The sequence below is a fragment of the Orcinus orca genome, chromosome 9 (genome assembly GCF_937001465.1).
Source record: "Orcinus orca chromosome 9, mOrcOrc1.1, whole genome shotgun sequence".
Classification (NCBI taxonomy): Eukaryota; Metazoa; Chordata; class Mammalia; order Artiodactyla; family Delphinidae; genus Orcinus; species Orcinus orca.
Genome location: NC_064567.1, coordinates 73,536,640 through 73,549,009, shown reverse-complemented (window position 1 = coordinate 73,549,009; position 12,370 = coordinate 73,536,640). Strand labels below are relative to the sequence as shown.

The 12,370-nt window shown below is 36.9% G+C and overlaps 1 protein-coding gene across 1 annotated transcript in view; it reads right to left on the bottom strand.

The window, feature by feature from the left end:
* The window catches only part of SP4 (Sp4 transcription factor), a 71,859-nt gene that overhangs the window by 26,329 nt on the left and 33,160 nt on the right, over positions 1-12,370 (bottom strand). Inside the window, exon 4 of the mRNA XM_004263447.4 lies at positions 6,374-6,602. Within this exon, the coding sequence (XP_004263495.1) occupies positions 6,374-6,602 (229 nt within the window). The remainder of the gene's footprint in view (positions 1-6,373; positions 6,603-12,370) is intronic.

The following is a 12,370-nucleotide window of genomic DNA, read 5'->3' as shown; positions in this document are numbered from 1 at the left end:
AAGAAACAGAAGAAGAATAAACAGAATGTCAGAGAAATGTGGAACACCAACATATGAATGAGAATACCAGGAGGAGAGGAGACGAGAGGGAAAAGGGGAGTGGGGGATGAAGCAGAAAAAATATTCAAAGAAATAACAGCTGAAAACTTATGAAAAACATTAACCTACACTTTCAGGAAGCTCAACAAACTCCAAATACGATAAATGTAGAGATCTACAAATAGACACTTTACACTAAAAATCCTGAAACCCAAAGACAAGGACAAAATCTTGAAAACAGCAAGAAACATGACTCATCACTTGCAGGGAAAGCCCAGCAGGATTAAAGGCTGACTTCTCAGTAGAAACATATTCAAGTACTCAAAAACAAAACAAAAACCAACAAAAAAAAACAAAAAAACGCTCACAAAAAAACCTCAAACAAGAATCCTATATCCAGCAGAGCTATCTTTCAAAAATGAAGGTGAAATAAAGATATTCCCAGATAAACAAAAACTAAGAGAATGTGTTGCTAGTAGACTTGCTTTGCAAGAAATACTAAAGGAAGTTCTTTAAGCTGAAAGCAAGTGAAACCAGCAAGTAATTCAAATATATATAAAGAAACAAAAGCGCACTAGCAAAGGCAATTACGTAATTATAAAGGACAGTGTAAGTGCATATTTCTTCTCACCTGATTTAAAAAGCAATTTTGGGCTTCCCTGGTGGCACAGTGGTTAAGGATCCACCTGCCAATGCAGGGGACATGGGTTCGATCCCTGGTCTGGGAAGACCCCACATGCCACAGAGCAACTAAGCCCATGTGCCACAACTACTGAGTTTGCGCTCTAGGGCCCACGAGCCACAACTACTGAGTCTGCGTGCCACAACTACTGAAGCCCACACGCCTAGAGCCCGTGCTCTGCAACAAGAGAAGCCACTGCAATGAGAAGCCCGTGCACCACCACAAAGAGTAGAGTAGCCCTCGCCTGCCGCAACCAGGAAAAGCCCATATGCAGCAACAAAGACCCAAAGCAGCCAAAAATGTGGTTTAATAAAAAAATAAAAAGCAATTTTATAAAACAATATGTATAAAATGTATTGTCAAGACTGTAACATTAGAGAAATGCAACATATGTAACATATCTGCCAATAACAGCACAAAGGAGGTGGCTGGGAGCAAAGCCATAAGGAAATGACCCCAAATAGGAACTCAAATTCATGGGAATAAATAAAGAGAACCAGAAATGATAAAGTTAACAGAGCAAATTTAAAAGACATAAATTTATAAAAATAATAATTATAACAACGTACTGTGGGGTTTGTAACCCTTATGTATTTAACAGTAATACCATAAAAAGAAGCACAAGGGAACAGACCTATATAGGAGTAACATTTCTATAACTCACTGGAATTAAGTTACCGTAAATCTTAAACTGATTATGATAAATTAATATATTGTAAGGCCTAGAGCAAGCACTAGAGAAATAAGCACAGTGAAAACATCATTAATGAAATTATAATGCTATATTACAAATTAAAATATTAATTTAATTCAAAAGAAAGCAGTAAGGGAGGGATAAGGGAGCAAAAAAAGACATGAGACATAGAAAACAAAAGGTAAAAATGGCAGACATAAATTCATTATACTGATAATAACATCAAATGTAAATGGATTATATAAACTAATAAAAAGGTAGGTTTTGTCAGATTAGATTCAAAACAAGACCCAACTATGTACCATCTATAGCTGACACACTTTACATTTAAAGACACAAAAATACAAAGATATTGGAAAGTAAAAAGATGGAAAATGGTATCATGCAAACAACCACAAGAAAGCTGGAGTGGCTATACTAATACCAGGCAAAATAAACATTAAAACAAAAGATGTTATTAGAAATAAAGAGAGAAATTTGATAAGGATAAATGGGTCAATCCATCAGGAAACATACATGCATTTAAACAAGAGTAAAAAGAGAGTGCCAAAACAGAAGTAAAAACTGACAGAAATGAAGGGGGAAATAGACAATTCAATGATAATAGTTGGAGATTTCAATACACTATCTTCAGTGATTTTCCACAAAACAACTAGGTAGAAGATCAACAAGGAAGCAGAAGACTTGAATAACACTGTAAATAAACAAGACCTAACAGACACACACAGAACACTCCAGCAACAACAGCATTCTTCTCAAGAGCACATGGAATGTTCTCCAGGACAGATCATATACTAGGCTGTGAAACAAATCTCAGTAAATTTAAAAGGACAGAAATAACAAAGTTTTCTGACCACAGTGGAAGAAAACTAGAAATCATTTATAGGAGGAAACTGGGAAATTCACAAATACCTAGCAATTAAACAATATACTCCTAAATAACCAATGGGTCAAAGAAGAAATCAAAAGGGAAATTGTAAAAGACTTTGAGATGAAGGAAAACGAAAACACAACATACCAAAACTTAGGGGATACATATAAAGTAACGCTTAGAGGGAAACTTACAGCTGTAAATATCTATATTTAAGAATATCCTACCTCAAACCTGTCAGAATGGCTAGTATCCAAAAGAGAACAAGTAACAAACGTTGGCAAGGATATGGAGAAAAGGAAGCCCTCATGCACTGTTGCTGGGAATGTAAATTGGTACAACCGCTACACCAAACAGTATGGATACTCCTCAAAAAATTAAAAATAGAACTAATATAAGACCCAGGAATTCCACTCCTGGGTATTTATCCAAAGAAAGTGAAAACACTAATTAGAAAAGATACATGCACCCTTATGTTCACTTCATCGTTATTCTCAATAGTCAAGATATGGAAGCCACCTAAATGCCCATCAATACATGAATGGATAAAGAAGATGTGGTGTGTGTGTGTGTGTGTGTGTGTGTATATACACACACACACACATAATAGAAAATTACTCAGCCACAAAAAAAGAATGAAATCTTGCCATTTTTGACAACGCAGATGGACCTAGAGAATATTATGCTAAGTGAAACAAGTCAGACAGAGAAAGACAAATACTGAATGATTTTACTTATATGTGGAATCTAAACAACAAAATAAATGAACAAACATAACAAAACAGAAATAGAGTTATAGATACAGAGAACAAACAGGTGGTTGTCAGAGAAGAGGGGTGTGGAGGGAGGAAAAAAAATAGGTGAGGGAGATTGAGAGGTACAAACTGTCAGTTAAAAAATAAATGAGTCAAGGAGATGAAATGTACAGCGTGGGGAATAGGGTCAATAACTATGTAATAATTTTGTACAGTGGTAATATCATAACTAGACTTACTGTGATCATTGTGAAATGTATAGAAATAGTGATTCACTATATTGTGTAACAGGAACTAACAGAGTTATAGGTCAGTTACACCTCAAAAACAAACAAACAACTCACAGAAAAAGAAATCAGATTTGTGGTTACCAGAGGAGGGGAAATGGATGAAGGCAGTCAGAAGATACAAACTTCCAGTTCTAAGGTAAATAAATACTAGGAATGTAATCTACAACATGATAAATATAAGTAACACTGCTGTATGTTATATATGAAAATTGTTGAGAGCTAAATCCTAAGAGTCCTCATCACAAGGAAAAATATTTTTTCTATTTCTCTAATTTTGTAGCTACACAAGATGATAGATGTTCACTAAACTTATTATGATAATCATTTCATGATGTATTAAGTCATATTATTATGCTGTACACTTTAAACTTATACAGTGCTGTACGTCAATTATATCTCAATATAACTGGAAGGAAATAAAGATCTTAAATAATGTAAACTTCCATCTTAAGACAGTAAAACAGAGCAAATTAAATCCAAAATAAAGCAAGCAGAAGAAAGACAATAAAAAAGAATAGAGCAGAAACTAATGAATTAGAGAATACAAAAACAATAGAGAAAAATCAATGGAACCAAAGGCTGATTAAAGGTCAACAAAACCAACAAGCCATTAGGGAGACTAACAAAAAAAAAAGAAGACTCAAATTACTAGAATCAGAAATGAAAAAGGGGATATCACTACCAAACTTACAGAAATAAAAAGGATTATAAAGGAATACCAAGAACAATTGTATACCAATTACTTAAAAAACTATAAGATGAACAAATTCTTAGAAAGATACAAAGTACCAAAGCTGACTCAAGAACAAGACAGAACTCAGAACAAGTAACAGGGTTGAATTAGTAGTCAAAAAAATACACAAAGGAAAAGCCCAGTGAGCTTCACAGGTTCACAAAACATTTTAAAAATTAATACCAGTTCTTCACAAACGTTCAAAAAATGAAACTGGAGAGAAGACTTCCCAACTCATTCTACAAGGCCAGTAATAACTTTGCCCAAACCAAAGGCATTATAAGAGAACAAGAGACCAATATCTCTCATGAACATGGATGCAAAAATTCTCAACACAATAGTAAAAATCCAAATCCATCAACATATAAAAAAAATTACATAGCATGACCAAGTTGTATTTATCCCATGAATGCAAAAGTACTTTAACATTTAACAATCAATTAATGTAATATACCATATTGACAGAATAAAAAACAAAACTACATGACCATCTCAACAGATGAAGAAAAGCATCTGACACAATCAAAAACCCTTTCATGTTGGGTGAGTTGGAAGACTCATACTCCCCAATGTCAGAAGTTACCACAAAGCCAAAGTCATCAGGACAGTGTGGTATTGGCATAGAAACAGACATACAGATCAATGAAACAGAATTGAAGAGTCTAGAAATAAACCTATCTATGATCAACTGATTTTTGACAAGGGTGCCAAAACCATCCGAAGAATGGGGAAGGGACAGTCTTTCAACAAATGGTATTGGATGAATCCTTACCTCACAAAAATTAACCCCCAAATTGATCAAAGACCTAAATGTAAGAACAAAAACTATAAACCTCTTATAAGAAAAGTGGGAATCTTTGTGACCTCAGATTGGGCAATGGATTCTTAGGTATGACACCAAAAGCAGAAGCACCCAAAGAAAAGACTGGACTTCACAATTAAAAACGTTTGTGCTCCAAAGGACACTATCAAGAAAGTGAAAAGACAACTCAGAGACCGGGAAGAAATATTTCAAATCATAAATCTGATAAGGGACCTGTATCTAGAATATATGAAGAACTATTATAATTCAATAATAAAAAGACAAATAATCTAATTAAAATAGGCATAAGATCTTAATAGACAATTGTCTAAAGAAGACACACAGGGACTTCCCTGGTGGCACAGTGGTTAAGAATCCACCTGCCAATGCAGGGGACATGGATTCGATCGCTGGTCTGGGAAGATCCACATGCTGCAGAGCAACTAAGCCTGTGAGCTACAACTACTGAGCCCGCATGCCACAACTACTGAAGACCACGTGCCTAGACCCTGTGCTCCACAACAAGAGAAGCCACCGCAATGAGAAGCCCGTGCACCACAACAAAGAGTAGCCCCCACTTGTCACAACTAGAGAAAGCCCATGCACAGCAACAAAGACCCAACGCAGCCAAAAATAAATAAATTAATTAAAAAAAAAAGAGATACACAAATGGCCAACAGTAAGCACACGAAAACATACTTTATATCATTAGTCATCAGGGAAATGCAAATCAAAACCAAAAACTTGTATAAGAATATTTGTAGCAGCATAATAGCCAACAGGTGGAAAAAGTTCCAAATGTCCAACAACTGATGAATGGATAAGTAAAATATTGTATATCCATACAATGGAATATTATTTTGTTCATTAAAAAGAATGAAGAACTGACACATGCTATAATATGGATCAACTTTGAAAACATGCTAAGTGAATGAAACCAGTCACAAAACCCACATATTTTGTGATTCCATTTATATGAATGTCTAGAACAGGCAAATCTATACACAGAAATTAGTTTAGTGGTTGCCTAGAGCTGGGAGGGAAGAGGGAGTGATAACTAAATAATACAGGATTTGTTTTCAGGGGAACAAAAAAGTTCTAAAATTGACTGTGGTGATGGATGTACAACTCTGTGAATATATTAAAAACCACTGAAATGTACAGTTTAAATGAGTGAATTACATGGTATGTAAGTTTTACATCGATAAAGTTGTTTTAAAATTTTACATAAATAAATGAAGAAAGAAAACCATAAAAGAAAGTATAAGGTACATGGTAGAGGACCACTGAAATCCCATTCCCAGAATAGCTCAATCTAATCCCCTTCATAACAATATTGTATCTCAACTCCTGGGCTATAAAGCTAGTGATGTTCTAATGATCGAAGTACTCAGCCAATGGCTTGATTTTAACTAATACCCTACGTGCCTTGATTACATGTAATTGTTCATTACATGTTAGCTATTATACTAGTCTCCACTGAGTTGGGTGGCAATAGAGCATTTACCTTCCTTCTCCTTCCCTACAATTAGGACAGGAACAGGCAACTCTTCGAAGCCTCTTGCCAGGCTGCACCTCTTGATCAGAAGCCTGCTGGCCTTGCTGCAAATGCACTTGTGTGAGTTGGTCAGGACTAACAGCACCTATAGTTGCATTAGCAATTCCTCCAACTGCTACGGTTACAGGAGCTATTGTAGCTTGTTGGACTTTCACTCCATCTTGTCCTTGCTGCTGACCTAAAAATGAGAGGGGAAAAGAGTATTACAATGTTTTCTATTCCTAAAAAAAGGATTTAGAAAATTTCCATATGGACACTTTAAAGCTACCATATTTGTTCTAACAGATTATCTGTGTAAAGTACAAAAGCAAAGGGGTTAATTTAAGTTTTATACTATGCCAATCCTCCTAAAATATAATATTCTAACCTTAGCAGCTCAGGCTTCCTCTATATCTGGTTGGTGGGACTATACATAAATTTTAACCCCCTTGTGGCTTAATTTCTCCAACTGTAAAATGAAGATTAATAATCCTTGCTACCTTACTACCTCACTGAAGTGCTGTGACGATTCATGAGACATTCTTTGAGATCCTCAGATGAAAGATGTTATATAAATAAAAAGCATTATTATGACCATTTCCACAGTAAGCAACATCTCATTCACTCCATAAAAATACAGGAATAAAAAGTAACTAAACAAAGGATTAAGTATAATGGACATTTCTCATTCCTAAACACTTTAAATTAAGCAAACATCTCTTTACTGATGAGTCTTTTTTTTTTATTTTACACATTAAGTTAAGCAGTTTTTTTAAAAATGCAAAACCATGCATGATTATTACATACTGTCACTAAAATCACAGAACAGACATTTAGGATATTATTACTTCATTCACTCATGTTATATAGCTTAGTTTTCACCTCTCAGGTCAGTACACATACCAACTTGGCTATGTTGGCTTAGGGAAAAATATGATAAGCAATATATAATATGACAAAATTTACATGGCTTAAGTTGATCCTGAGTGTATATGAGTATGCCTTATAATTATACTTTCTCTCAACATAGTTCTACTTTCTCAGGTGTGGGAATAGCAAGTATGTGAAGGGGCAGAAAACACCCATTTATGAAGGAATGCTCCCACCTCAGAGTTGATGTAAGAATTAAATACGTTAATTTTTACAAACCCCTTACCACCACCAGCGCCTAGCAAAGAATTGTTCATTACATGTTAGCTATCATTATTACTAGCCTCCACTGAGTTGAGTGGCAATACAAGAATAAAATATGGTTGCAGAAACAAACATGTGAGTACTGCATATAAAATAAAAGGGTTTATTTTAAAGCTGCATATGTAGTACTTTAAACATGCGAAGCAACCAAGAAAAGACAATAAAAATTAGCAAGTGAGAAAATAGCACACATTTTCAAAACAAAATTAAACCTTTGACTCTGCCAGCCAAAGTCAATCTCACCCTCCTCTGTGTAGTCACAGCAATCTGAAACCTTTGGTAGTACCAATAACTTTAACACAAATAAAATATATGTGGAGCTTCCCTGGTGGCGCAGTGGTTAAGGATCCGTCTGCCAATGCAGGGGACATGGGTTCAAGCCCTGGTCCGGGAAGATACCACATGCCGCAGAGCAACTAAGCCCGTGCGCCACAACTACTGAGTCTGCGCTCTAGAGCCCATGAACCACAAAGACTGAGCCTGTGTGCCTGGAGCCTGTGTTCCACAAGAGAAGCCACCACAATGAGAAGCCCGCACACAGCAAGGTAGAGTGGCCCACGCTCGCCGCAACTAGAGAAGAGCCTGCGCGCAGCAACGAAGACCCAACACAGCCAAAAATTAATAATAAAAAAAAATATGTGTTCTGTCACTGCTTTAGTAGAGACACATATTTTAGTTCTTCTAGTAAAGTTTAAATTTTCATTCACCTTTGCATTAACAAGGTGTGATAGGTAAAGAAATGAAAAGTAAAGTGAGAAGTTGTGAGTTCACGTCCCATTCAGTGACTGTACACTTGGAGATCCTCACTTTCCTCACCTCTAATAATACTGACCTCCCTAAAATTCCTGTCCCTCACCTACTTTGAAGAGTTGTTTATGAAGATCAAATTGATTTTCTAATGGGTAAAGGCTTTGTAAACTGTAAAGCAATATGTAAAGTATAATTATTATGCCTCAATGCAGCTTTCGGGCACACATAAGTTCTACATACTCAGTAAAACCAGATTCCTTAAGGATGACCTTGGCTAAGCAAACTATGCAAACTACTTATGCATCTAGAAGCACAGTGATACACATACTCCCTATTTACTGGGGGGAAAAAAGCATTTTTGGAAATGGGAGTTCTATCCAAACCAGCACTAAACATTATACAAAGTCTTTATAGATTGGTCCCTATGGAGATGCAGGTATTTCAGGTTGGCAAGTATTCTTTATGTCCCCTGAAGTCATGAGATATTTCTGGCCGTAATTTTTCCAGCTACTGTTTATACAACAGTTGGTCATTCCTTTCAGGTTGCAATGATATTTATTTAAGATGCCCTTCATTATGTCAAAGAACTGCTAGAGATCCATGATCACTGGCTGATCATACCATTTCAACAGACTCTCAAGCCTCCCTACGAACGTTTATTTGTTGAATGCCTAAACAACTTGAGGAGTTATTTCAAGGAATAATACTAAGCAAACCATATTTGAATTTAAATATTTAAGCCTGACAACTCTCTTGACTTCTTAACCTAGATGTCCCAGACAGTTCAACAACAGCTCAATACTACTTTTCTTTCATTTCTGTGACCGATCAAGAACAAGCCACCAAACTCCTTACTAAGGCCTCTAAGGCCCTGCTCAAGTTTAACTCCACCCACCTCTCAGACCTCATCTTTTATTAGTCTCTCCCTTGCTCGCTCTACTCCTAACACACTTGCCTTTTCCTCTGGTCCTCAAACAAATCAGGCTCATTCCCTGCTTAGGGCCTTTGCACACACTCTCTAGTCTGGGCGAGGATGCCTTTGCACCCAGATCTCTGCACAGCTGACTCGTTAGTAACAGTCTGATCTCAGTTCAAATCCTCCTCTTTAGAAATGCCATTCCTGACCACATCATCATAGTTCCCCTTAGTCCATTTCTGTATGATCACCAAGTTTTGTCTTACTTGCCTTAAATTATCTTGTCCTTTTATTTTTTTCTGTCTTCGCCTCACTTCTGAATGTTCAGTGCCATGGTAACAGAGATCCTGCCTGTTATGTTCACTGATGTATCTCCAGATGTGGAACAGAGCCCAAACAACAGAGCCACTCAATAACACAAGCTTAATAAAGGAAAATTTAAAAGAAAAACACATTTTAATGCTGTTTTGATCATATCACTTCTGTGCTCAATAACTTTCATTCATTCCCCATTGACCAAAGTCTGGCATTCAAAGGACTTCCACCACAGGGACTCAGCTCCTGGCTCACAGATTTCCTCCTAAAGGCCAAATCCAATGTGCATTTTCTCAATGCACACAAATAAGACTGCACTGTTGCATGTGACACCATTGACTACTCTGTCCTTAAAACTTGACTGTTGGAGCTAACTCCCTACAATCTCAGAAACTCTTCCTCTCTGTTAGCTTTCCCTATCAGCATTTAAACCTAAACTGACATCACGTTCTTAAAAGATTTACCTACACTGGTTGCCTTTACTCCTCATTTCCCATTCTTTCTTTCTATCTATCTATCTATCTATCTATCTATCTATCTATCTATCTATCGGCTGCGTTGGGTCTTCGTGCTGCGCATGGGCTTTCTCTAGTTGTGGAGAGCAGGGGCTACTCTTCGTTGCGGTGCTCAGCCTTCTCAGAGCACAGGCTCAGTAGTTGTGGCGCATGGGCTTAGCTGCTCCGCAGCGTGTGGGATCTTTCCCATATCAGGGATCAAACCCGTGTCCCCTGCATTGGCAAGTGGATTCTTAACCACTGCGCCACCAGGGAAGTCCTTCCCATTCTCTCTTTAAACTACTGAAATTAGGTGTCCAACTCATCATTCTGCTAAAATGATGACAGAACGAATGATTTCTCTGATGGTAAACCCAAACATACTCTTCCCTTTGATCTTATTTCACCTCTGGAGCACCTGGAGCTGCTAATCCCACCCTCTTCTTGAAATGCTCGCCTTCTTGGGCTTCTCGCTACTCACCACTGCTGTTCCTCCCACTTCTCTAGCCACCCCCACATAGTTCCAACTTCTCATTCTAACTTGCTCCTTGGTTTATTCACACACTTTCATAACTTTTACTACTATGTGTAAGCTGTATCTCCCAAATCTGTACCTTATGCTCAAACACCTCTCATGAGTGTCAGACTCTTCTTGTCATCTGCCAGGGAACATTTCCACACAGATTTTTCACAGGGAATCTGTCTAGGAATCAGACAGGTTATCCCACAAAAACGGTACTCCTACCGAGCTACCATTTTCTCTTGCTTGATTACTACAATAGCCTCCTAACTGGTCTCCCCGCTACCACTGTCCTCTATAAGTTCATTCTTAACATTGTTTCCAGAAGAATCATATTTGCAGAACTATTTTACAATAAGAATATCCTGGGGCTTCCCTGGTGACTCAGTGGTTAAGAATCCACCTGCCAGTGCAGGGGACACTGGTTCGAGCCCTGGCCCAGGAAGATCCCACATGCTGTGGAGCAACTAAGCCCGTGTGCCACCACTACTGAGCCTGCACTCTAGAGCCCACATGCTGCAACTACTGAAGCCCAAGGGCCTAGAGCCTGTGCTCCACAACAAGAGAAGCCACCACAATGAGAAGCCCATGCACCATAACAAAGAGTAGACCCCGCTCACTGCAACTAGAGAAAGACCGCGTGCAGCAACGAAGACCCAACACAGACAAAAATAAATAAATAAATAAATTTAAAGTGTATATTGGAAAAAAAAAAGAATATTCTGTAATAGATAAAAAGAATGAAAGAAATCTTTATGCACTAACCTAAATAAACCTCTAAAATATATGGCTGAATGAAACAAAGTTACTGATGTTTACGTTATGATACATACTACAGACACTATGTATTTCCTACAATGATTTTCACACTAACACATAAATTGAAAAAAGTCTGAAAGGATATGTAACAAACTGATTAACAGTGCTTACTTCTAAAAGGGGGACTGAGATTGAAGTGTAGTCAGCAGGAGTGTTAGCTGCACTTTTTTTAAAACAAGGAAAATGTTTCCATGTATTACTAGCATATTAAAGATTAATTTTAAAAGGAAAAAACCTGCTGGTAACTAACAGACCCAATATGGAACTTTATTATTGCTTTTATCTGCATTTATCTGATTCCTAATACAACTGAACATGTTCTTCAAATATGTGTTGGCCATCTGAATACCTTTTCTGAATTGTGTGTTCAAATCCTTTGCCATTTATCTACTATGGCTTAGATCATTTCTTTTGTGTAGCTCTATTTATTAAGGACACTTTGTCTTGTTTAAAATATTTTCTATGATGTATAAGCTTTACCCACATATATTAAAACCAAAGGAAATATGGCTTGGTCAAGCCCTGCAAAGTCAGCTATAAATGACATTTTAAAAACTCTGATGCCTTCACAACATTTAAATACAATGGGAACACAAGGGGAGAAGTAGAAATAATAAAAGATGAAGATACAACCTTATTGTCCATTTCCTTTGACTGATTTGATCCTCTTAGCATTTCACACCAACCCTTTGAGGGAAGTAGGACAGTTAATATTTTTGTTTTATAAATAAGAGAATATAATCCAACTGGTCCTTATTTATTCTTATGGAAAAAAACGTGACTTACAAGATTTGAACGACAGGTAACATTACTGTGTACGTAAAACAGGCCTATACATTTGAAAAATAAAAGAAACCCCAACTATCTATCAGTAAAAAAATTAACCCAACTACCAATTCACTGAAAATGATCTATTTAATAATAGTGACACACAGGTTCAAAATACTATTTTAAGTACA